This window comes from Topomyia yanbarensis, chromosome 1 (genome assembly GCF_030247195.1).
Source record: "Topomyia yanbarensis strain Yona2022 chromosome 1, ASM3024719v1, whole genome shotgun sequence".
In the NCBI taxonomy this organism is placed as follows: domain Eukaryota; kingdom Metazoa; phylum Arthropoda; class Insecta; order Diptera; family Culicidae; genus Topomyia; species Topomyia yanbarensis.
Window position 1 is genome coordinate 178205274 of NC_080670.1, and position 27816 is coordinate 178233089.

General features: G+C 42.8%; 1 protein-coding gene across 1 annotated transcript in view; it reads left to right on the top strand.

Annotated features, from left to right (window-relative positions):
- The window catches only part of LOC131683031 (transcriptional regulator Kaiso), a 100213-nt gene that overhangs the window by 58552 nt on the left and 13845 nt on the right, over positions 1 to 27816 (top strand). The window contains exons 2-5 of the mRNA XM_058964856.1: positions 5972 to 6045; positions 25846 to 26641; positions 26702 to 27325; positions 27396 to 27573. Of these exons, the coding sequence (XP_058820839.1) occupies positions 25905 to 26641; positions 26702 to 27325; positions 27396 to 27573 (1539 nt within the window). The 5' untranslated portion in view covers positions 5972 to 6045; positions 25846 to 25904. The remainder of the gene's footprint in view (positions 1 to 5971; positions 6046 to 25845; positions 26642 to 26701; positions 27326 to 27395; positions 27574 to 27816) is intronic.

Sequence of the window (27816 nt, forward strand, 5' to 3'; positions counted from 1 at the left end):
TTCAACTGCTTCGTGTGACGTAGACGTTCGGAGTTTCACGATTTGAGAAGATCTCTCAAAAAGTAGGCCTTTGCATGTTGGCAAGAAATTTGAGGACACGTTTTTCGCTAAACGACGCAAACACGGTGAAAATTTTGAAACTTCCACAACATATGAGCTCAGATCGGGAGCGTGACTATACACGCCTTATATGCGTCAATCGAATCACGAATTGGTTGACCGGAAGAAACGATATCGGTTAGGTTGGATCGCCGTCGACGGACGTAAACCACTCGGGGGTGGGATTGGTTGAACACCACGAATGCAGCACCGTATTGAATACGATCAAGAATTTCCATAGCTTTGCTTCCTGAATCGGAAAAAAATAGACGAGATATTTAAGAGTACAACTGTGAGGATAGGCGATCATTTCGAAACGATTCTGATGTGGAAAGAGGAAGCCTAAATTTAACCGGCAGCTATCCTATGGCAATTACAGTGTTTGGAGAAGCGCATGAATGAGAATCCCGAACTACACGAAAAAGGTCATGGTATGATTGCTGAGACAGTAGTGAAGTCAAGTACTTGCCGTTGAACATCGTATATAATCCGAGAAAGGAGATGCATCGGCTGGTGTGGAATACCAGAGCAGAAGCTAAAGGAGTATCGTGGAAGTCGAAGCTTTTGGAGGGTCCGGATATGTTAACCGAACTACCGACGGTAGTCGATAGATTCCGTGAACGAGTTGTCGGATTAGGTGCAGATATACAAAGATGTACCATCAGATGAGGCGGATAAGTGCCTGTTGGGATTTATGTCCCAATGTTCAAAAGCCCATCGCTTTTGGTCAACGTGATCGACGTAGTGACCGTCGGCTCACCATCTGCGCATGATACACGAAAAACGCGAATTTAAAAGCGTTTGCAAGGCAGTTTCAGAAAGAAGCTGAAAAATCGCGTAACCCTTCACGTCAACGATTACTCCGAAGGCAGACATCATCGATGAATCAGTATGACGGGTGTAAGATGTTCGCTACCTTCATTTCAAAGGGGATTCGAACAGTGAAACTAGGTGTCGAACTTCGAAGAGTTTATTCAGGCAATGGGAGAGCAGCAAATATATCAGTGCGTATGTGTTTCAGTGATAACAAGGAAACAGGTCTTCAGTGAGTACTAGGAAGCCCTGCAAGCGACAGCTCTAGATTTCCATCGCACTAACGTATGATCTTGTGCCATATATGTCAGTCAAGCGGCTGCCAACGACGAGGATCGTTATGGGCTGCGTCATCAGTTTCATCGATTCGCTAGGTCTGCTGTATCTTCTCACCTTTTACGGAAAATTCTAAATTGAGAGGTTGTAGGAACTGTAAATCACTGGAGAAGGTTCTGTGAAGAGGAACCAGTAGATTGCAAGGCTTACGTAGGTTGAAACTGACTGCATTTTTCGAGATTAGGCGCGCGTACTATGAATTCCAGTAGCGTCCAACTTCACGTTTTCGTAAATGCAAGCGAAGATGAATACGAGGCGGCGGTGTACTCTCGGAGTGAGACGGTTAATGGTTCGATGTGTTCGCTGGTGATGGCAGAATGATCTCTCGATTCCTCACCCTGAAGCTGCAAGGAGCAGCGTTGGGAGCCAGACTTGCAAGTTCTTCCGTTGGCAAAATGCTGTTGTTTGAGGTGAAGCAGCTGTACTTCTGGAGTGATTTAAAGACGAGTCATTGTTTCGAGGCCAAGATGTCGTATGTTCTTTGTCGGGAGAGCGATGACCATAGCAAGGTAAAATTACACCAAATGTTTACAAGGAATTTTGAGTATGGTTCCTTTTTCACGACATGAAAATAATGGAGCAAATTGTTATTTGCGGATCCATATCGGTTTTCTCGAGGGAGCATCCTCGGACAGTAGCGTGTTGAGTCTGTGTTTGAGGAGTACTAGATAATGGAAGCATATCTCTGAGGATTAGCACAATTGGGCGGCTTCCCTGACGAGATGAAGGTGCTGAGGATAGAGATGGCTGGTCCAGAAGTGAAAGAAGCGTTGAATAGTTTCTCATTTCTAACTACTTTCTAAGTTTACTGACGTTTAATAATTTTCAGTAGATTTCTACGAACTGACAGCTCATATTCGAAACAGTTTTTTTTATAGTTACTATATTCATAGTTAGACGAAGACACTGAGTGAAGCCAATTGAACATGACGTAACAAAACATGTTCTCTTAGGATGTACAGTCGTGATTCGCTGGTTGGGCTACAGCCTTGTCCAACTAACGAATTTGATTCGCTAGTTGGACCGACTGACAAATGTCAAAAACTCTCCAAAGGAGATGTTGGCAGTGTAAATGCATCTGTTCACATCTCTAAATATTGTCAGATTGATTGTCAAATTAAATTTGGCGTGAAATTTTGACGTTCAGATGATTTTTAGTTGGACAATGGTCCAACTAGCGGAGGTCCAACTAAAAAGCAGTCCAGTTAAAAATCAGCGAATCACGACTGTATATGGAAAAGGTATTGTGATTATGGTGATAATTATTTTACTCTTCCTTGTGTTATCGAGGGTAGAGAAACAAAAACAAACTTTTTTTTACTATAAAACCAAGAGATATTCGCATAAGTATGAAACCACGCCATATCTTCGAATTCGTTTTGCTATTCGTACATGTAAAGTTCTTACTGACGACGTCAACAATGTAACTATTAGGCTAGAGTTTGAATATTTGCATGGGATGCCAGTGTTTCTTCCTGAAATAAGAGTTGCCAGTTTTCCAGCTTTTGTGTCCGCCTACCTATGAATATAATAACTAAATCTTTTCTACGAAGAGAGCCAACCTTGTTGCCCGTTTGATAGCTTCATTCTAACACATTTTATTTTAGAATTTCCAAGTAGGGCTTTCCCGTGTAGATGAGTCAAAGTTTCATTTTCATATTTTACTACTAACCACTAGCATAAAAAACCGAACTCTCTCTGTAGTTGCGACCTCCGTTCATCGCAATAAATATTCCACGATGATGACTTTGTTCTCAACTTCTACTGAACATGCAAATGAGTAAAACTGCATACAAACGCGGTAGGGGTAGATCAAAATTTTCCATTCTCTAAATCCAACATGTCTTACCGTATATCTACTGGAATAGTTTGTTCACCAGAGCAACCCTTTCCCGGGTTGGTGGAATCGAATCGTTTTCATCGTCTTCGCCCCGCGTCGACCGAAAAAGAAATTGATCCGGGAGAAGTGACGCGCCAAGCAATGCGTTTTGCTGACTCATTCCACCGAAGAGATGGAACGCATCAGCGGAGGGAAAATGTAATAACAATAATAAATTTACTTCTTTTTCTATTCCGAACCAATCGCCGAGTATTAACGTGCGTCAATGCAAGTTTTATTGTAGGTCAAACAAAATATTCGCGACCGTCGCCGCCGCCCTAGGAGGAGGGAACGACTGAACTGTCATTATGACAGTAGCAGTAAAGCGCCATTTTCGATCAGCGTCGCGCTTTCCCAGTAGCGCAATGTTTTCACGGACGGAATGAATCGATTAACGCGTATACAGTTTGAAATTAAAAATCGAATCGAACCCGGGTAAAACCAAGAGTCCTCACCACAGTGCTTTTAAACCCTGTCAGCATACCGTATAATTTAACACCTAGAAAAAAAAACCCCGACCCCAAAGTACGGTAGCTCAAACCAAGAATACCAGCGCGGACCTTTAGTCGGTGTGCCGATTTGGGTTTAGGCTGTATTTTATTTTTTCCCGTCCCGTCCTGGTGCTATATTTTGTTTTAGTTTAAAACCGCGGGGCTGCCGGTAGGTGGCAATTAGGTCTTAATGTGCTTCGACCTCTTCGGCGACCGGGGATTTGGATTTGGAAGTAAACCGTTTATTTATAGAGCGAGCCTACTTCGATCTGGCTGGCTGGCGTCAGTATAGTGTGGTTTTTTCGTCGGGCTTGGCCCGCATGATTTTCGGGGTCAGACAGAAGATGATCCCTGTCATTAGAACTTTACGGCGTTTTAGATTTGGAATGTTGATTTATGGAAGCGGAGGACCTGGAGGAAGAGGTGGATGTACACCGGGCGAGGGATGATTTTCAGGAAATTTACTTTTAAAACTAGAGGTCACACCCGGTAGCGGAAAGTAGGGCGAGCGTTTTGATTTGGAGGGTTCTTTTCCTAAACTTAATCCGAAGGCCGTATATTTATGGTTAGGGGTTCAATAATTTAGCTGTAAGTGGAATAGACGCGAATATTCAAGAACCTTGGTTCGAATTCTATCACCATGTAAACAAGCTCGCTGAACTGTCATTTTTTCGAGCATTTTTACTCATGTGACGTCTTCTTGCTTTGTCTTATGGTCAATTAATCAATTTGAATCGCTAGTTGTAACGGCTGACAGATGTCAAAAGGGTCTCTAAAGGAGACGTTAATAGTGTAAATGCTTCTGTTCACATCTCTAACAGTTGTCAGTTTGATTTTCAAAGTAAATTTGACATGAACTTTTGACATTCAGATACTTTTATTTGAACAATGATCCAACTAGCGGAGGTCCAGCTAAACAGTGTTCAAGCAGCAAATAGTATCTGTGTAATGTAGCAAACTAATAAAATGCTATTTTAAATTGAAGAGCTACCAATATGTATAAATGCATGTATGAAAAATTCGGGTTAAGTTTGACAGGAAAATTCTGTTGTAAATATAGCACTTTTTGCTAACCCCGGCGCGGGTCACTAGATGGAGCAACAACCAGCGGAATTCGCCTGACAGAGGCGAAACAAAAAATGTTCTGATTTTAACTGTAACTTTGTGTAGTTTTCCATCGAAAGCCCTGATCGATTGCAATCGCAATCGCAATCGCAAGAGAAAAAAAACAGACGCAAGGGACGAAGACAGCACCAAGAGCTGTAAAAAAATTGAATACAGAAAAAAACAGTCATCAGCAGCAGCAGCATCGTCGGTTCGATCCGGGACATGAACACACGGGGTAGGAGGCAAGATATTTTTTATTATTTAAAATATATACTAGCAGCTATTATGTATAAAAATGGGAGAAGGGAAAAACGAAGCGAATCGAAAAGTAACCCGTTGAGACGGGATTACCGCTGGTGGGCAGAACGTGGGGGCACTGAAACGAAATAAAAAAAACTCCTAGGAAAAGATGATTTTTCATTTTTATACGACTTTTTTTTCTACTTTGCATGAAACGATTTTCTTGTTGCCAAGGGGTGCTTCGATTGGGCGAGAAGTCGCCAGCTTCTGTTGCATTTCGAGATGGAATCGACGTACTAAAAGTTTTGCTTTATAAATTGAACCTGTTTCGCATTTTCTTTTCGCCTCTAGATTAGAGACCCTTCGTCGTCGAGCCATGTGAAGACATTAAAATCCGTCGGATCTCGCGAACAGAAAAAAAGTGCAATGAAAATAACTATCAACTTGACGACAGATCTAGCGAGAGGAGCGGGCGACCGGCCGTATGGAAAGACCGGGTAGGACCCGAGAGCGAAAAAAAAGTTCAAATTATCTTTAGACGAGCTTTTTTGCCTTCGCAGCGACCCCGGCAACGAGGACGAGTGGTGTTTCATTCCATTCCACTATTTTCCCGTCTTGCGCGCATGTCGTTTCTTTGGTTTTTTTTGTTTGCTGCTAGAAAATTTGAAATATTTAAAAAGAAAATAATTTATCTCTACATTCCTGCTTCGCTGCTGCTTTGGAAGAGCTTTTTTTTGCTGCAATTCACGTTTCTCGAATCGGGTTGAATAAAAAACATGAATTGTATTGGAGAGTGTCGTTTTTGCGCTCCTTAAATTGCTGGGGTCGACTATTTATAAAAAGGTGTAGAAACTCCACAGTGTATGCCAACAGTCGGTTCAAAAGAACACCAGATCTAGTGTCTTGCTATTTAAAACTTCACGAGGTTCTCTAGTTGATTCAATAGCTTTAATATTTGATTTATGTTGACTATATAATAATCATTTTCTTTTTCTTTTTATTACAGACAATATCTGTTTACCTATGACGTGACTAACACTTAGTACGAAACAATTTCAACCATCTGTATGCAACCGAAAAGTAAGTACAACAGAAAACATCCTAACGACACGTCAATTCGGGTCATTTTGAGCGGAATTTCTCTTGTCTCATTTCCACGGGGTTTCCAACAAAGAGATGACTAGTAAAAATCACTCAGGAAACCACAAACCCTAGATAAGTTCAGAATTGTGATACTTTGTCTGAAGCAAACAAAAGACGTTACTTTTATGAGGAACTAAAGCTTTTACATGCCCGCTCACAAAGTTAAGATCGATGGTGTACTTATCGATTCTAACTTGGCATGTGTGGATCTACCGAAGGACGGGATTGACTTTGTAAAGGATGCCTTGCTCCCGTTAGCGAGGATTTGAATAACAATCGCACCGAACGGGACAAAATTGTGTGTACCTTCAAAGTACTGCGTCTTCTTCGACAAGGATCGTCTGGATGATCGGTTTTTTGTGCCGCGCGTCATGTATGCAGTATTGCACTAATTACAAGCAAATCACTCTTTGTAACAATAATTATTGTACACTGTTGAAAGGCCGCAAAATATACCAGCAAAAGGAAACTCTACTACAAATCAGAAGCAAACAATACCTGCTCTGAGACATTTAAGAAGAAGGAGTTTTCAACACTTCCAGGAACACCAAAAAGGTCATGTAATATTTCAACCAGACATTCAACTTAGTGCACTATTAATTGGATATAGGTCGGGAACCGGCGGAGCTCCCGGTATCAAGGAGACTTCAATGTTTGTGGTACGGCATCGGTCTTCTCGATGATAAATGATCTAGTTTATTCTACGATCTTTGCTACAGCTTTAAAAGGGTGGCATGTTTTACTACCTATGACCACATTTCCGTTCTTCTTGATTTCAGGGTTGTCATTGTTTTTCAAAGAAAATCTAGCAGTACAACTAAAAATGTCTGGTAAAATCTGGCGCTTGACAGCGACCTCAAAGTCATCGATATTTGGCATACATTTTAGTTTTCATAGAATGTGCATTAATCGATTTTTGTAAAATTTGGGACATCATTACCAAAATTTTCAAAATGTGTATGTAGCAGCTTCCAAAACTTAAAAATCTGACAGAATGAAAGATTTGTCTTTTTGTCTGGAAGCTACCAAAACCTCTGGCTTTGCCTGATAAATCTGGCATAATGGCATTCCTGTTTGTTTCTATCAAATCAAGCACATTTGGTAGAGTCTCAGTTATGTACCTCTTTGCTGTCTACTTTCGCTTTCTTTTTCAGTTCCACCTCCAAACAATAATTTTGTGTACCGGGAAATGATACTCCTATCCCGATTTATTTCATAAAGCAAGATCAAGATTTTACACACTCAATTCGGCTCGATTATTTCCCAACAGCCGTGTAGTCAGCAAATACCACAGCCGTGTAGTATAAACTGATATCACAGTAAAGTGAGATTTCTTTACTGATTTTCGGTGAAATATTTTCCAAGTCTCATCTATCAAACGTCATTTGACTGAGATTTCAGCAAAAAAAATGTTTACTGAGATCTCAGCTGTTGAGATGTCAGCAAAATATGCAAAAAAATGAGAAAAAATTAAGCATGTAGGGCCTCCCGCCAAGGACTGTACTTTGACAATCAATCTGACAAAAATTAGAGATGTGAACAGAACATTTAAGGCTAAAGGGTGTCCCACATCAAATTGCATCGCGGAAAAAAACGCGGTGGAAAATGACCCAGTGGACCGATCCTTTTCAAACTTTCAGGCAATAAAATATACCCCATTAGTAAGTTTTTGGCATATTTATTTCATTCGACTTCAACCCCATAACCGTACACTCGCATCGTACGCTTAACACTTCTCATTAGGTTCTGTATAACATCTGGCTGCAGCTTCTTATGTACGCAAACCCACTTTTTCTTCGAATCTTCCTCAGATTTGACCTTCTTGGGATGCTTTCGTGGTGCCTGCTTCATAATTGTCCAGTATTTTTTGATGGGCCTTAGTTTCGGTGCGTTGGAAGGGGGTACATGTCCTTGGGTACAAAAGTGACCCCGTTAGCTTCGTACCACTCCAGGACAACATTTGAACGAGTGGCACGAAGCAAGATCCGGCCAGAAGTTCGTAGGGTCTTTGTGTTGCTTCAACAGAGAAAGCAGCTGCTTCTGTAGACACTCCTTGAGGTTAATCTCCCCGTTTACAGTTTCGGTAGTCACGAACGGCGCATTCCGTTTGCCATATGATCAGATTGCTTGCCAAATCATGTATTTATTGGCAAACTTTGAAAGTTACTGCTTCCTTATTTCCCCCGAAGCATCAAACTTGTGCTAGGCGGCGAAGAACAGTAGTCTCGAAAGTCCGCCTTGACATAAGTCTCATCATCCATGATGATACAATGATGCTTCGTCAGCATCTGGGTGTACAGTTTCCGGGCCCGTGACTTTTCCACCGAATTTTGGCGTTCGTCACGATTTGGAGCCTTTTGCACTTTGTATATATGCAGTCCCTCCCAGTACGAAAGACTTGGACAGATTCAACTTTTTGGCACCATCCCTGACCGAAGCACTGGGATTCCGCTTAAACGCTTCGACTGGACGCTTGTGATCCTGATCACTAATCGAACATCCATTCTTACAGCATTTCTCCACAGAGAACAGACGTCCATCTTCAGCATTCAACTTGTGTAAAATCTCTAACGGTTTCGAAGGTAGTTAGGATATCCAAACCAGGTGCGCTACTGTCATGTTTTTTGTGGCTGAGTTCGACTGAATTGACAGCGGTTATTCCTCTACCCAGTCAAACTAGTCCGGAACCGGTTCTGACTTCTAGCATGAATTCCAGCTCAAATGCATCAACCGATAGAGTCGGAAACGGTTGTTTTCTTTGAGCAAGATTCCATACTGAATCCATTCAGGATTTCGAACCGGTTCCGGAATGGATTTGACGGATAGTTGGGATAGGTTGGTGTGGCGGCGCTAGTGTTTATCGTACATTAATTCAAATGTTTACACATGTTTTTTAAATATTTTTGTTCGATCATGGATGTCTGTTCTCTGTGATTTCTCCTTCCATTCGATGCTCAGAGTTTGGTAGTAGCGTTTATTCACACGCCTTGCCGTTGACTGCACGATTCCGATTTGTTTTCCGATGTCCCGATAAGAGAGTTGACGATTTTCCAGGTGCTTGCGGAAACTCAATTCGCGACGTTGCTTTTCGGGTGATGCCATTTTTTTTCAATAAAAAAATGCGATAAAAATACAGTGTAAACAATGCACTCTTAACTACTTTTACCCAAATTTTCAAGAGAAAATACCAAATGTTAAATATTCACAATATTGTTCACTCCTGTGAATCATAATCATAAAGGACATAAAGGTAACGCCATCTTCAGGCGAGAAAGGATTTTAATCTCAATAAACAATCATGCTGCGTTTAGCGTGCACCGTAGAGTGAAATGTCAAATGCGGCCATGCGGCAGAGATGCCAGGTGCACAGATTAATCTCTTTCGTAGATGTTCAATGTACTGCACAGATTTCAACAGTTTTCTGTTATAATGTACAGACTACCACAGATTTCTAAATTTTCGACTTCATGCTCAATTTTTGATCGAGCCTAAAAACTAAAAAAAAATGTCGCGACTTCCTGTTTTGACACAAACTAACGTTTTTCTTAACTGAATAAACCCACAGCATTATGATAGTATTAAATCGGCTTTATATTTGCTACATAGGGGCACTAAATGCAAACGTGAAGTATACATGCTTTAATGATCCTTAAAGCATGTACGACTTATGTCAGCCATTTTATGATGCTGATATAGAATTATTGGATTGCTTTGTTAATGCTATGATTGAGTTTCAATGCAACATTAGTGAACTATATTGTTATTTTGTAGTATTTGGAACATACTCAATGGATTATTTTCTACAGCGTTTTTCCGTGCCGCGGGATTTGCTCCCCCCCCCCCTCCTCTGCTATATTTTAAATGGTGACTGGGATTTCTATTCTAAAAACGAGTTTACACAAAAATGACAGTTTTCATGAAGTGTAAACCCAACCTCGGAAAACATCAGGGGTTCTTAAAACAAAAAATTCATCATAATTTTTTTGATTATAGCGGTCATTCGTCTCTTTTTGGGTTAGAAAAATCTCCTTGGAAAAAATTCTAATCCTGTGTGCGGAGTTGGAAATCGAACTCAGGTGAGCTGCGTACAAGGCAGCCGATTTACCAACTACGCTATGCCCGCCCTTCATCATCATAAATTATTTCCGACTGGAAAAATTATTATAATAATAAATTAAATTATTAGGTTTAAAATTTGGTACTGTTTTGATACCGTTTTTTAGAAGCAACACAACTTTTGGTTTGACATTTTGGAGAGATTTCGGCGGGTAATTTTCCCTCATCAAATTTCGGCACAAATCCCGTGACCCATTTCCCGAACTGCAAACTAGCCTTTACAATGCTAACATCTCTTTTGGAGAGTTTTTGACGTCTGTCAGTCGGTCCAACTAGCGAATCAAATTCGTTAGTTGAACAGAGGCTTTGGCCCAACCAGCGAAACACGACTGAAGTATTTTACTAGGTCAGATTTGACATCTGTCCGTCCTTCTCATCAGTACCGTCTTTACGCATGGGCACACTGGGCCCAGGCTAGGGGCCCCGGGATTTTAGGGGCCCCGCGATGAGGATAGGCGAAAACTTCAAAAGAAAAACGCGGCCCAATCTTTACTTGTTTCAAAAAATATTTCGATAAGCATTCTTGGATGAATATACCGATTCGGTTAAACCAGAATAATGTCAAATGCACAGAATATCTATGAGGCACGGTGATATATACCTACTTGACTCCTTATCCTGCAGCAAGAAACGCGAGGCTTGAAAAAAATCCTCCCGATTCTAAATCAGTGGCTTTGAACCTTTTTCGTTCCACGTACCCCTTTCCGAATATTGATTCCCATGATGTACCCCTTTCTGAAAATTGTTTACCATCATTACCCTGTCAAAAAATGATTTTCAATTGTATGAAAATCATAATTTTACAATCAGAAACCTGTTCCAGAGCACTGTCAAGTGTCAGTATTTCAATTCTCGACACACTGAAAAAATGTATAAAGATAAATATATTTAAAATGTTAAAATTTGTTCCGCATAATTCACCCCCTAAAATTGCTTAATTTACCCCTGGGGGCGAAATCACACCCGGTTGAAAACCACTGTTCTAAATGATTTGAAAGGGATTCGCCAACAATATTGATTGATTTCAATACCTTCTATTCGTGAAGTGGAATGCTTATTGAAAGACAAAATATGGCTCTTCTGAAGCCACATTATATCCAGTTTCATCACATCAGAAACGTGGTACTGCTCACGTGCAATATGTTAAAAATAACACTTTAGTAAGCCCAATAGTTTAAAAATGCAGATTACTAAAAATTGATAGATTCGTTCAAAGACATCTTCGAGTTGAAATCGTGACCAATGCATAATTTTAACAATTGAGTTTTATTGGCATATTGTTACTTGGTTTTCGTAGGTTGTCATAGTGTTGTATCAGCCTTATTATAATGCATGGTCAAACGAATCCTCGGTACATGCACTTCTGATTTCAGTTAGTTTAGTCCTAAGTAAAACACATCAAACTGAGTGGTATTGATGCAGCTTATATCATGTATATTTCTAATATATTAGGTATGCTTTAGTTCTACAGCAAAAGGTTGTCTCTGAAATTATTGCACTTCGTAGAAATCGTGGCCAAAATTCATTCGTTATCCAAATTAGGAAAAAGATTTAGTTTGTGAAAACAGTTTTGAATGGTGCTCATAAACTTTTACACAGAAATATCCGTGATTTCTCTTGCCCTGGTTCATAATCCCGGTTGTTGCAAAAATCTGACCTCGTTTGCCGCAACTACCGATTGATTGCTAGACCAAAAAAATCCCGACCAATTCCGAATTATTGTTTATATTTTTCAACGATATTGAATCTATCGCTAACTATCTGGAACTCTTGAAACTGTGGCGTTCACCTTCACTGCCCCCAGTTCTTGGTTGCGTTTTGCGATGGGATGATTTAGAATTCATGCGATGTGCGCTGGATTCTCTAAAGTTTGCTTGGCTAAATTTTCTGGTTATGATAATTTATAGACAAAAAACTCACCAAAATTTCTCAAATTTCATAAAGATATTTCACCTAATTTACAGAATATGAACATTTCACGTCAAACTGTATTTCAACTAAATATATGGTTATTCTGCATTGTTCATAGAAAGACTTGTGGTGCAATATTTTCTAGAATAGCATTAAGAGTGGGTAAACCTAAAAATCTGAAGATAGTATAAACCAACAAAAATCGAAATAGATAAATATGAATTGTTCCCGTATTTTGTCCGCATGAAATGTTTCAAAAAGTCTTATACTTCAGCGTTAGATTTCTGAACTAGTAATGTTCGCCCATCTGTCAATGAAGATTGGCATCTTTTGACATATGTAATAGAAGTTGCAATATTCACGCAGTTATACATGGCCGAGCGCACTGTTTACGAAAATAGAACGAAACGTGAAGTATACGAAGAACTCTGTTCAACTATAGGTGCCCCATCGTACAGTAGTGCCCAGGGGCCCCGAGTGGTCAAAAGACGGACCAGCTTCCCACTAGCAGTTCCAGTTCGTTAGTTGGACAGAGGTGGTGATCAAACCAGCGAATAACGTTTAGCAGTTTAGTGTTATCATTTACATTGTGCCAGAGCCTACTATGATTTGTTGTTACACCAATAAAAGCTTGCATTTTGCTGAAAGCACCGTTTCTTCGTTCGACGGTTTCAGTAGCCTCCTTGAATATTGAAGACATGGGCAGTTGACATTGGTGGATTTTCATTCTGTGTCTATAAATATGAGTAGCATTACTTTCCTACATTTTTAGAGCTTTTGGATACAACACAAAAATAAGGCTACGTGAAAAATAAATACAATCGTACTAGATTTTGGTCTCAAGCATTAAAACATGATTAGCATAAGTTTAAAAAAAAAAATCAAATCTTTCCCTTAGGGGCGAGGGGTCCAGCTACGCGAGCAAAATTATTCTTCCGAAACTGCCACTGGTGGAATATCCCTGTAAGCACCCATCTTCACTCCACCTACTGCATGCTTCAGGTTTCTTAACAATTTTATTGATTTTCCGTCGATTTTTCCGCCTCTCATTCTGACCCAAGGAGGGAGAGAGAGACAGGGTGACGCGCGAGAGAGAGTGCAAAAACAAGTAATTTATACAGACCTTCCTCAGCAGTTTTATGTATGTTTTTCCCTCTTATCGCATTTTCAGCTTCCCCACAGTTCTGCCGGTGGTGGCCGGTGGAGCAAAGAAGAAAAAAAAATGTACCATTATTTTCTACGGACTAACGAGTCTCGCCTTTTTTCGAGAAATTTTATTCCCCACGCCACTAAACCCGTACTTTGGGTGTGGGTCGCAAAATGGAAAAAAAAGATAGAAAAAGCGCCCAAGTAATATCTCGGGATGGAGAAATTCATCAGAAGAAGGACGAGTGAACCTCCCACGTAAACACGTGCACACATACGTAAATACAGGGAATTCGATTTAGGGGAAGAAAAAAACTGGGGTTCATCCGGTAAAGGGGTCGTATTTTTGTTTTGTTTCGTGAGGGGTCACTACGAAGAGCCATTTATGACAATTCAAATATTTGAACTTTCATCTAATTTCTTAGATAATTAGACCAAGAAACTATTTTCTATTAATTTGAAAAGATGGATTGTCGACGAGTGTTTATATCGTTTTTGGTTGAAGTAAAACTGAGTCCTATTCTAACTCCAACTGTTTTCAAAATACTTGTACTGACAGCGGGTCAGGTTAGAATCTAACTCATTTTCGAGATCAAGCGAAAACGGCAGAAGATTACAACATAGTTTGATTCAAACATTCCGAGAACAGATATGAATACAAAATTATATATTATATTATGTCAAGGGGTTTGCGTTTCGAATTCGTCTCCTCAGAATCTGGCAGAAGGCAGTCCTAGTCCACTAGAAGCACTACTTGGGAACACGAAGAGAAATTAACAATAGCATTTAAAGAAAGTACACATCAAAAAATAATGGTCATCGAAAATGAATATGATTACTAAGTAGAACGATTAAGTTTACCAGAAACAAAAGCAACAAATCAAAACAAAAACAATTTTTGTTGCCAGAATTATTATTCGTTTCGAACGTAGAATATGCAGAGTTGCCAGTTACATCAAATTGGTTGAAATTCAAGCGAAATTGAATTGAGGCTTTGGGAATAACTCGTTTTATAGGAAATTTTTCGAATGTCCTAAAATTACTGTCAAAGTGACGTTCCCTTCGTTCCGTGATAATTTTATTTTGATTCGGGCTTACCAAAAGCGTCCGAAAACCGAATTTCATAAAACTTCAACAACAATCCAGCCAACCCAGCAAAGAATACTCTCCACTCTTCCGTTGAAGTCTCGGAGACCGAGAACTCGAATCGACAACAAAAAAAGCACACTGCCTTTCATTGCAAAGCAGCGGCCCAAAAAATAACCATTACTCGTTTTAATTTGGTTCCATGAAATTCGTGGTCCGCGCGCCCGTCCGTTTTTGCCGCGGCAATGTTCGTTTTTTCTCCCCTATAGTATTATTTTTGTGTTTTTTGTTTGCTACCTCTATACCACCACTACCGATTGTATAGAGATTGTTTTGTTAGAAAAAAAAACTCGAATCGAAAAATGACCTGCAAGAAAGCGTCAATAGCGAGTGAAAAAAAAAAACGAAATTAAAATTAAAAGCGAAGGACGCGACCCGCGTTCCGCGGACAAGGAGGACGGTAATAGACAAATTGAGGAGCGGGACCGAGTGGGGCTCCGCTTCGGTCCCACCGGCCGGCAGCAGCACGAATGGAAAAAGCAGCTTTACTGCTCGAAAATAGTTCTGAAGAGGCGGTGAACCGGTGGTGTTCGAAGTTTTATAGAATAAAAACCGAATTTTGTGTGCTCCAGTCGGAAATTTGAGTTGTAAATTGGTGCTGTATAAAAAGATTATATTAGAAAAACTCGGAGCAAGAGATCAGTGGGAAGAATAACAGCATTTTTGGAAATGTATAGTTATTATATGGCAAGATGTTCAGTGATTCGCTGATTGGGACGCTTGCTCTAACTAACGAATTTATTTATTCGCGCGTAAATGCATATGTTCACATCTCTATTTGTTGTCAGTTTGATCACAGAGAACAGACGTCCATCTTCAGCATTCAACTTGTGTAAAAATCTCTAACGGTTTCGAAGGTAGTTGGGATATCAGGAGCGCTACTGTCGTCATGTTTTTGTGGCTGAGTTCGACAGCATTGACAGCGGTTATTCCTCTACCCAATCAAACTAGTCCGGAACCGGTTCGGACTTACAGTATGAATTCTAACTGAAATGCATCAACCGATAGAGTCGGAATCGGCTGTTTTCTTTGAGCAAGATTCCATACGGAATCCATTCAGGATTTCGAACCGGTTCTGGAATGGATTTGACGGATAGTTGGGATAGGTTGGTATGGCGGCGCTAGTGTTTATCGTATATTGATTCAAATGTTTACACACATTTTTTAAATATTTTTGTTCGATCATGCATGTCTGTTCTCTGTGGTTTGATTGTCAATGTGAATTTGACATGGGATTTTGACATTCAGATGCTTTTTAGTTGGACAATGGTTCAACTAGCGGAGATCGAACTGCAAAAAGATAAAAAGTAACCAACCAGCGAGTCACGACTGTAGTTTGATGGACACTTTTTAACTGGTCATATTATCAAATTATCTTTAACAATTCAGCTGAGAACGCAGTAATATGTGATGTAAACAGATACATTTAGAGTGAATCGCTGGTTGACCGACCGTTCAACTATCGAATTTGAATCGCTAGATGGAACGTCTGACAAATGTGATAAACTGACCAAAAGAGATGTTAGTAGTGTAAATGCATCTGCTCACATCTCTAACCGATTGCTGTTATAACTTCACAAAACCATAACTACTCGATGTCGTAATCTATATTTAAATATTTTATTCGCCAAATGTTGAAGCTTCCAAAACTGTCTATCCTACTCTATCGATTTTGGAAACTCGACGCAAAAACTTCTATCAAATATCCGACGGAAAGAATTGTCAGAAGCAGAGAAAAAAGTACATAACATATCACCGAAACATTAATCATCATTGCTGCTTCTCCTTTCCTATGAACATAGTCCCTTGTGCTGCACCCAACATCACATAGTTCGGATTCAAAAACAAAAAGGAAAACGTGAAAGCTTTTCTCGAGAATATATTTTTATATATTATGCTCTAGTGTTTTCGGGACTTGTCGTTGGAAAAAAAAACTACAGAAGAAAATGCAGGAAGCAGGTACTCTCATCCTGGCCCCGAGAGAATACTAAAAGGTGATATGTTTTTAGACAGGGCGAATCCTTAACCGGTGAACCTTTTTTTTAATTATTTCATTTGACATGATTCAACGCAAACTTTCCAGTTAAATTCATCCTGGAACCTGTGGAGAAAAAAAACAGCATTTTTGGCAACGTCTGCCCCAGCGTTGTATGGCATCACGTCCAATGTTATAAGTACCCGGTCAAAAAAAGCGGACGAACATGGTCAGGCGATTTAAACAGTTTGACGTTTGACTCAACTCGCCCGTGCTAATTGCCCCTAGGAACAAATGCAATTTGTGAATGCGATTTAAAGGCAATTTCAACTCTTAGACAAACTTTCTGGCGGCTGAAATGAACTTGGTCGTTTTTTGCGTTTTTCAAATATGGCGGTTCATGTTTGGCTTAAGCTTAAAATAGTTTTTTAAACAATTGGCGTGTTCTCGCTTGTATTTTGTTTGTCTAGTGCCTTCATTTAGCCAAGCCATTTTTTCCTGGGCGATTTGGGGGCGATTTAAGGGCGACAAAAAAAAATGACGGCGGCGAATCGCCCAAATATTGCATCTGAAATAGCCCCTAATTGCCAGCAAATTGCTGGCAAATTGAAGGGCAATTAGCGCATCCGAGTTGGCAAATAGCCCCCCGTTAGCCAGCAACTTGCCGTTTTTGAGTGATTATAGGCAGTGTTCGATTGGATTCTTTTTTTGACAGCAAAACTCGAATCCAATCGATTCAAAATGGAGTCACCGCAGTTCTCTTTCTAGAGTTTTTCAAGGGAAAACTAATGTATTGTGGTTTTGCCTTTCTCATATAGAAAGGTTATGCAATCACTCTGAAAAACGTCAACCTAATCCCGGCCCGGAGGGCCGAGTGTCATATCCCATTCGACTCAGTTCGTCCCGGCCAAATTTTGTTTTCGACTCGCAAGAGGTTTCTGGATTTTAACAGGGGCGTAGTTGATGGATTACGGAGAGTGGTTACACCCCCCCCCCTCTACTGTTCGCTCCCCTCCTTTAAAAATCTCCTTAAATCACCCCTCAGGCCACCACCCCATCCAGCCCTCATACCCCTCCCTTTCAACCCCATCATCTTTAAACCACCACTATATCACAAAGCATACCAATTTACGCTGGGGAGTCGTTCGTTCATGGGACTTTCGCCCTCTTCACATACCCACCCCCGCATGACAAAATGAGTTAGCAAGCAGATAACATTGATCTAATGCTGATTAGGCTAATGGAGTATGATATTTTTTTGTTTCAAGTGTTTCACCATCGACACGTAGCTCATCAAATTCGTGGCTGGCATGCCATTGTGTATAAGTGCAAAGTGTACTAAGAATGTAATGGACATTTCCACAATTATGTTGAACATAAAAAGCCTCCGTGCCATAGTTTAGAGAAATGAGAAAGGCACAATTACACCGCTAGGTGGATTAAAACAGGTTTTTTTTGTATTGATTGTTGCGGTTCGTTGGATCCTCCCGAGGACTGGGTTGAGTTACGGCAATCTCCACCTTACTCCATCCAAGTGGGATGGGGTTCCGCTGATGAGTTCCATTGAACTGGTACAGGGCCCGTTATAGCATGGCAATTTTGTTACATTCGTTGAGTTGGTGTACCTTGTGGGGATATAGCAGAGGGCCCTCGTTGAGTTTTGGGCTTGTTTGCTGCGTCGTCTGTGGTGCGGTTTGATGGGGACTTCATATTGATTGTCGTCGTGTAGACATAAGATCGTTCGCCTTTATCGGATTCCGTGGTGTTTCTAGAGTTGCAAGGTGGGTTAACTGTGGTTGCGAGGGTTTTCCAAGTACTCCGTCCGAGAGGGGTGCGGGCCTTCGGGTGGGTGTTTTAAGGGGGTTGGGCCGCAGGAAACATCCCAGTTCGAATTGGTACTGACGGAGGGCCTGCTTTAGCGTGGCATTGCCGTCACATTTGTTGAGTTGTTGGGCTATGTGCAACCTTCTCAGCACGTGGGTTTTGGGCTAGCTTGCTGCGCCGTATAGTGGTTTGACAGGGGCTTCAGGTCTTTGTGAAGTTTTGAGGCCATTCGCCTTAATCGGATTTCGTGTTGTTCCTGCGGTTATGTGATAGGTTGAGCTACATTGTGATCCCGTTTGTTTAGCTCTTGTGCGTTGTTGGGCCTCGGGCGACCTCTACAGCACCCCAAAGCTGGTAGGGTTTTATGGGGCTTCTAATCAGATGTTGTCATATAGTTCGACGAATTTTCCTAGGAAGTTAAGGATAACATCATATCTCACGGGATCGTAGGACAATATGTCCCGAATTGAAGGTGCAAGACAGCTTTTATAATAAGGTTTAAAAGGCTTTACCTGGCGTGTAGTGTATCGGCACTGAGTGCGACTCACGACCAACCACTAAAAACATTCTTTCCCTTCTTCCCCACGGAACTACTTCAAGGTTACAAGGCCATTTAGCTCCCGTCTCAGTGAGCCGATTAGTTGCAGATTTCATGTTCCATTCAGATCTTGATTCCGTGAATCATTCAGCTTCCAGCCTTATCACGATCGACTCGGATAGTTTCCGGTGGTAAACTCACCCTACTCCGACAAAGAGTTCCCCGGTGGTAGAATTTCTCTCAGTACCGATGTCTGTTTCGGGAGCCAATTAGAATCTACCGTAAATACTGTGACTTCCTCGGTCGTGGATTTATTCCAATACCGAGGCTTGGTTTCGTGAGCCATTTAGCTCTCCGCTTCATCCCGATCTACTCGATGTAGTTCCGGCTATGGGCCTAGCCTACTTAACGGGCCAGCCAATAGATGCCAAGATCTATCTAGCGATTCCGGGTAGAGTGTAGCTTCCGGCTCAACCCGTCGCCCTAACGACCCACTGCTGGCTATTTGACGCTGTCTACTCGGTCTAGCCTTCGGCGGCGGATCTAGCTTACTCCAGAGCAACCCGGTAGAATATCGAGGTCGGTCCAGCGATTCTGCTGGAGCCTGACGTCCTGTTCGCTGGCGCCTCGATGACCTGAGCTCGGTTCTGCGTCGCGTATTACTCAACTGGTCCCCGGCGGTGGATCTAGTTTACTCCGGCGGAGCGTTTCCCGGTGGCGAATTTTTTTTCCGAACCCGATTTGTTGTTTCACGGCGGCCTTCTTGTCAGCGGCGCTGCTTCGTTGGTCCCTTCGATGCTTCCTCTGCAGCTCGGAGTATATACTCGTCACTACTTTGTTGGCCGCAACCTAGACACACTCCGAGCAAGGGGGTGACGAAGCATGTCCAAACCGTTGCAGGTACTTTCGGAAGCATCCGTGCCCGGACAAAAACTGCGTCAAATGAAAGTGCACCTCTCCATGCTTCGTATTTCGACACAGTTGGGATGAGTTGGTGGGTCCACCTTCTCTTCTCCGTGGTGTTCCACTCTTGCTGCTAATTAGCCAACTAGTCCGCACTGACCAATCTCCATGCATTTCCTGTATTCCTCCGCTGGTAACATTTCACGTCCTCACCCAGAGTGATGCAGATGGGAATCATCCCGGCAATGACATATTGCCGGTTGTGACGATATCGTTCTGTACACGAACCGCTATTAGGCGAAACGTACTTGTCCACTTTGTCCGGTTCCGCTTTGAGTTCAACGCAGCAGTCCAGGCCGGAACGCCATACCTTAGTATCGAGACAAGACGCCAGGAGAGTTCTCGTGCTACATCTTGCTCCACCGATGTTTGACATGATCCGTAGTCGACATGGCGGTTGTAATTTAACCGATCGTCGGCATCATATCATGCATATCGATGAATTCGAGTGTCCGCCGATGCTGATCATGACACGCTGGATTTTTTTTATCGTTTCTGGTCAGCACTACCTCCATCTTGTGATGAGCCAGCTGCTGCTTGACATTAGCCATCCAGGCTCCACTTCCTCGAGGGTCTCACCGGTTATCGGCAGGGCAACGTCATCTGCAAAACCGACGATCTCGATTCCCCTGGGCAGTTGCAGTGTTAACACTCCGTTGTACATTATATTCCAGAGCGTTGAGCCGAGTATGAAGCCGTAATGTACTCTCGCTGTGACCCTAATCGACCTCTGCCCGCCACCTGTTCGACTCGGTTCTTAATTTACCTTTGTAGAACCTTGCACAAATAGTCCGGTACCCGTATTCTGTGCAGCGCTACGGCGATAGCCACCCAGCAGTTGCTGTTGAAGGTGTTCTTCACGTCAATCGTCACCACGGAGAACTAGAATCGCTCATCGACTCTGGAATGGCGGTTCAAAGCCCGTGCTCATCTTTCGAGCCCTTCTTTGCTCGTTGAACTGGTGGACAAGTTACCAGCGCATGTGAGGATGGAGTGGGCGTCGCACTTGCAACGATTTCCCGAAGTGGATTTAAAAACCTTTGGGGAATTTACGTTGGGTATTGTACGATCGGCCAGTGCCGTCACACTCTACAGTGGTGGGTGCAGTCCAGAGCAAAAATTAGTTAAAGGTAAAGAAGGGAGCAGTTCACTCGCATGCTGATGCCGATGTTTCACCCGGGGCTAGCGCAAATATTGATAAGCCTTGCTTGGTATGCATCCGCCTCAACCATCGCTTGAAGGATTGTGATGTATTTAAGTCGAGTAGGGTAGAGGAAAGATGGCGTTCGTCCAGAATCGAGGCATTTGTCGTATCTGCCTGAATTCACATGGACAGGGATCGTGTAGAGATTCAATTCGATGTAGAGTAGGTGCCAGTTTCGTCACCATCCTCTATTGCATTAAACTCGTCCACTCCGTGCACCATGTACAAAACATTCGTTGAACTTTCATGCTTGCGAGTGTTCGAATGATGAATCGTTGCACAACATGCAACAAGATGCAGGAACTAAACAAGAGTCCATGCTTGTGTCGGCGGAAGAACAAAGAGAACAAAGAGCCCTTGACATCCTAGGATGCACTACAAAGAAAACCGGTGGCAAATTCGAAACGGGATTTCTGTGGCGTTATGATTTTCTCGAGTTTCCCGACACATACAGAATGACGGTTAAACGACTCGAATGTTTAGAGCGACGCATGGAGCGGGATCCAACACTGCGAGAAAATCTTCGCGCTCAGATTTCGAACTATATAGAAAAGGGATATGCGAATCGCGCCACCGAGGGGGAATTGAGGAAAGTTGATCCTAGAGGGTTTTGGTATTTACCTTTAGGAGCGGTGATAAACCAGAAGAAACCGAACAAGGTGCGCATGATCTCGGATGCGTCTGCGAAAGTGAATGGAGTTTCGCTCAACACAATGCTTCTCAAAGGTCCTGATCAGTCAGAGTCATTAACCGCTGTGCTTTCGTCAATTTCCCGTAGACTCCCAAAAGGCTGCTTAACCGATTGCCGTCAAAATTTATACATAGTAGGCATTTGTTATGGAGCGTGTTTGTGTGCTATTGTTGGGGATTATCTGCCCGCCAGATGGCGCTTCGGAACAAATTGTGTTTTCCTTCTATTTCTTTGAAAGTCGTAGCAACGCGCGATGGGTATTAGCTAGCTCTCTATACGTAAGGAGGACCGTCATGCGCAGAGGTTTCTGTGGCAAAGCGATCCGTCCCACAATCCGGAGGTATTTTTAATGGATGTTGCGACATTCGGCTCAGCTTGCTCGCCGAGGGCTGCAGAAAGGATTATTATGAACCACTACGTGGACGATTTTCTCGACAGTTTCCAGAGGGAGGAGGAGCCAAAGGAGGTGTCTTGCCAAGTCAAAATGATCCACGCCGCAGGTGGGTTTGACATTTGCAACTGGAAGCAGTTTTGAACACACTCGGATCAGAAACAACCTGAATCCGGAAAACACAGAAGGTTTGGAACGAGGTTTTGGGACTTCTACGGGTTCCAGGTGATGAGATACTCCGATTTTCGACCATATTGAAAGACGAGTTACAGGTGATGATATTGTGTTGTGCTCGCCATACGAAAAGACAAGTGCTTAGGTGCTTGAGGAGTTTTTTGATCCCCTCGGTTTGCTGGCTATGTTAACTATCCACGGCAAAATTCTGCTCCAGAATAATTGGAGATCAGGAATTAACGGGGATGATCAAGTAAACGATCAAACCAACGATCGTTGGCAAAATTGGATTAGCCAACTCAAAAACATATATAACCTCGAAATTCGTCGCTGTTATTTCCGAGATGCTTCCATTAATCGATATCAGCACACCGAACTGCATATCTTTGCCGATGCCAACGAAGAGGCGTATGCTATGGCCTATTTACGGACGATTAACACCGAAGGTAAAGCAGAGTGTAAAGAACAAAGATCGCACCACTAAAACCGATGTCGATCCTGCTCCTAGAGCTGCAGGCGGCCGTCCATGGAGTGCCCTCCCTTGAAGCGTTATATTGTTGAAGGACGTAATATTCCCATTTCGAGATTCGTTTTTTGGTCCGATTCCAGCACAGTTCTTGCGTGGATCCGAGCAGATCATCGTCGTTACAAGCAATTTGTTGCTTTCCGTATCGGCGAAATCCTTGATTCTACAGAAGTGAACGAATAGCGGTGGGTACCATCCAAGCTCAACCCGGCGGATGCCGCAACGAAGTGGGGAAAGGGACTCCAATTTGACATGAAAGGCTCGTGGTTTCAAGATTTCCTCAAATAGGATGAAGAAAGGTGGCCAAAGGGCCATATACTTGCAACAACCATGGAGGAAGAAATGTGGTCCCTTCATGTGCACCGTGGAATAGCACTACCGTTTAGAGTGATTGATGTAGGAAGATTTCCGAATCGCATTCTGCGTACAATAAGCTACGTTTACCGCTATCTTGTGAATTTGCAAAAATAAAAGGTCAGGCTCCGATTTCTGGACACCTTACTCAGTACGAATTGAGAAAGGCTGAGAATGCGTTAATTAGAATGGTACAGTGGGAGACTTCGCGACGAACTGGTCACGCTCACCCAAAATTCGAAGGTTCCCTAAGAAGAGCGAAAGCCGATCGAAAAAAGCAGTTCCATCTATCATGAATCACCAATGATCGACGAATTCGGAATTCTTCGTATCGATAGTCGAATAAAGTCAGCCGGAAGGGCACCATATTCTGCTAAATTTCTATCGACACGCCAATTCAGAAAACGTATTTAATGAATTGCGACAACGATATTATGTACCCTAACTACGGGCCGCAGTGAAAAGGATAGATAGAGATTGTCAATGGTGCAAAATATCAAGGACTCGTCCAAAAGTTCTGATGATGGCTCCTCTTCCAGGTTCAAGGCTGGCGTCACTTGTCCGTCCGGTCAGTTACGTGAGCCTTGATCTTTTTGGCCCACTGCTCGTGAAGGTGGGAAAAAGTCAGGCTAAGAGATGAGTGGCGTTGTTTACATGTTTGACCATAAGAGCAGTCTACGTCGAACTAGTTCATAGTCCACAACGGTCCACAACTTTGACAACGGTATTAACTTTCAAGGAGCAAGCCGTTTGTTGGAGTATCAGATCAGCAAACTCAATGAAGAGTTAGCAGCCACGTTTACAAATTTAGCGACGGTGCACCTCAGGCTTATTCGGGCCGAATCTTAGATGACGAAGCTCTGTTAACGTTGGTAGTCGAAGCTGCAGGAATTATCAACTCGAGACCGCCAACGTACCTCTTGTTGGACTCCGAAGCACAGGAAGCTTTCATTTCCAATAACTTACTTCTTGGTAGTTCGGGCGGAGCGAAATAGCCAGTAGTGGAACCTATCAATACAACAGCAGCACTTCGAAGTTCCTAGTTCCTGGAATCAAATTAAACAACAAGTGGATACTTTCTGGCATCGATGGGTACGTGAGCAGCTGCCAACACTCACGCGACGTACGAAGTGGATTGGCGAGGTGAAACCGATTGCAGTGGGGGACTTGGTGTTCGTGGTGGATGATGTTAGAAGGAACGGTTGGATCAGGGGACGTGTGCAACATGTGCTGACAGGGCAAGATGGTCTTATGTCTTAGGGACCATTCATAAATTACGTAACGCAAAAATTGCCCAAAATTGACTCCCCCCTCCCCCTATGTAACAAATTGTCACAAATTTTTCCATCCCCCCCTCCCCTGTTACGTAACAAATTCCAAGAAAAAATTTTTTTTTCTTCGATGAAAACATGTTACGTAACGATCTAGTTAACACCCCCTCCCCCTATGTCACAACTTGTCGTACCCCCTCCCCCTCTAAAAGCGTTACGTAATTTATGAATGGTTCCTTATGCGGTCGTCCAGTGTCGAAGCTGGCGCTGTTGGAGGTGTCTCAAATCAATAAAACTGAACCCGGGACTGCCAATACCCAGTGTTACGAGGGGGAGGGAGGCTGTTGGATACTGGGCGCCCTGTTCGATCACTCGCAAATACACCACGAGGTTTTAGGTTGTCAGGCGCTGCCTCGTTGATGTCCTACAAGCGGAAGCGGACAACTGTTATCATTCTCGATGGAAACCAGAACGGAGTGGAGTAACTAATTATAAACGTATTTTTTCATATAAAGCTAAATTTGTTTCTACTTATAGTTAAATTGATTGAACTACTTAAAACTAAATTTAATATAACCTAAAACTTACTTGCTACACTAAATTTGTAAGTACATATTGCTAAAGATTAAAATTTATTGAACTAATTAGAATATAATACAGCTTTAAGCTTGTTTCGCACAAATGAACCCGAATTTTATTGCGATTACTAAAAAGAATTAGTGTGCGGCAAACATCATCCGCCGTCCGAAACAACTAGTTTCAGTAATAGATCCTAATTTAAAAAAAATCGTTTGAAAAGACATTTATAATAAAAAATAAGAAAACTCGTTCAAAAGACGACACTTCCCAATCCCTCCAAAATCGATTCCGATTGAAACGGAATCAAAACTTCTCCTATATTCCTGAAATTGTCCGCTAATGTTACTGAACACCGCTCCCGAGGAGACCGTCCAAGTATCGATTTTTCTGTCATAATTTTTTATTATATAAGAAAAACACCCGTCAGCAGCCAAAGCCCAAGAGAAGCGCATCAGGGACTTGGAGACAGCGGAATGAGAAAAAAAAATATCCTACGCTTGAAAACCCAAAAAAGGAACGACAGCAAAAAAAAAAGAAAAACGAGAACCGGTCGGGAAAAATGTCATATTCCCGCTACCCAGGCTATCAGCGCCCGGTAGACCGGCAGCCTCGTGCGTACCATCATGTACTTGTGTTCCGAAAAAAAGGGGGAAAATCCAATATGGAAAAGAAAAAGGCATGCAGCGATGATGAAAAAGCGGGCACAGGCAGAGTGCCAGAAAAAAATCTTCTCTATATATATAATATTGAATTTCCAAACCGGGGCAAGGTTTGTTCCCTCCTGCAACTGCCAAAATGAAAAAGGTCGAAAAACGACAATCCGACTCCATCAGTTTTTTTCCCATCTAACCAGTAACGATAGGATTTTTTGTCGTTCCGATCACTGCTAGTGAAAAGTAACAAAAACTTTCATTTTTTTCCCTTCCAGGTTTTCCACACAACCATAGTGACCAACAGAGTAACGCTCAGTGAAAACCCGGAACCGTAATGCTACCGCAACAGTATTGTCTCCGGTGGAAGTACCACCACAGTAATCTGCAGACCATGTTCTCCCAGCTGCTGGACCGAGGCTGCTTCTGCGACGTTACGCTGGCCTGCGAAGGACAAACGATCCGTGCTCACCGGGTGGTCCTGTGCGCCTGCAGTACCTATTTCGATCAGCTGCTAACCAACTGCAGTACCACCGAGAAGGACCCGATCATAATCATGCGTGATGCCAAGTTCGAGGACATTAAATGTCTGATCGAATTCATGTACAAAGGTGAGATCAACGTGGAACACGGATCGTTGGCTTCGCTGCTTAAAACCGCGGAAGAGCTTCGGATAAAAGGTCTAGCGGAGGTTAGTTGGCGGGACGAGGAGAATTGTAGCACTGCTGGAAGTGATACCAGCGGGAATAATAACAACAGTTTGAGAGTCAAAAATGTGAACCCAGCAGCTAGTAATAATAACAATAACAACAACAACAACAGTATTAAAATTGTGGAGACAAAAAAGTTACTAGCACCACAACACAATCTCAGTAATTCCTCGCTAACTCCGTTGACGGTGAGCAGTTTGGAAAGTCGGATCTCCGATTCGCCTAATCTGCCACTGTTAACACCGCTGACCGCCGGTTCTCCTCGGAATCCGGTCAATTGTGCCTCTCCAATCAACTACTTTAGCAATAAAAAGAAACGTGGACGGCCTCCGCTTGACGAGGAATACGACACCTTTCAACAACTGTAAATTCTTTGCGACTCCCGGTACCCGTACGATTTCTTATTACCCCTTTCTTTTCGTAGGCCCAAGATCTCCCACGTTGAAGGTGGTGCCGGTAGCTCTACTCCGTTCACGTCGAGCTCACAACTGGTAGCGGTCATGATGGATGATAGTTCGAACGACCAAACGATACGAGACGATCATCATCAACTGCAGCAGCAGCAACAGCAACAGCAGCAGCAGCTTTCGTCCCTGAGTTCTGCTGCGGCAGCCTATCTGGAACAGCAGAGCCGAACCGTTCTATCCGATGGTATGCAAGGAATGGATTTCGATGAAGATACCCACATTCCTCGAAAACTGATCCCGAAACTTGAACGGCCGGATACTCCTCAGGATTATCTGTCCAACATCGGACCCAAGTTCGAGTACGATGACCAATCACCGCCAAGTCCCAACGATCAAAGCAACGCCGTATTCCTTACCGCCCAAGAGCAGGAAGAGTGGAAAGATGTTATCAAGATGAACGACTATCTGACAAAGGGACGGCGGCCGCAGTTCTGGGAAGAGCCGTTCACAAAACGGGTCATGGATGGAATCAAGAACAAAACGTTAGAGATGAAGAAGGCGGCTAAGTTGCTGGGAGTTTCCTACGGTACCCTGTACGGCAGGTACCGGGAGACGTACGGGTGCCTCAAGCATCCGTATCGGTGAGTTTTTTAGATATTCATATGTCCATCAACAGATGGCTCTAATTATTTTTTTTTTTTATTTTTTCAGGGGCCCATTCATGGCAGCCTCAAGAATGAGTAACATGTGGCCAACGGCCAGTGATGGTGCCAGCGTGGGGACCACAACCGATATCATGAACATGCTGCAGCGGGGCATCATCAGCCTGCCACGAGCAGCCGAACTAATGCACACTACACCCTCGACTATCAGCAGCTACCTGGAGCAAGTAAGTATGGTCCGGCTGCAACAGGACGTTGCCGGTAAGCTATTGGCTGCCACGAACGCTACGTCGGCTGCGGTGTCGGCGGCGTCGGCGACATCTGCATCGGTCTCGGTGACTCCGGTGGACGACGATCAGCAGCGATGGCAACAGCATCAGCAGGAGACTGCGCTGGACATGAGCTGCCGGTCGTCCCCGGAACAAGCGGTATCATTGACGCCGATTTGTACTATTCCGACGCCACCTTCA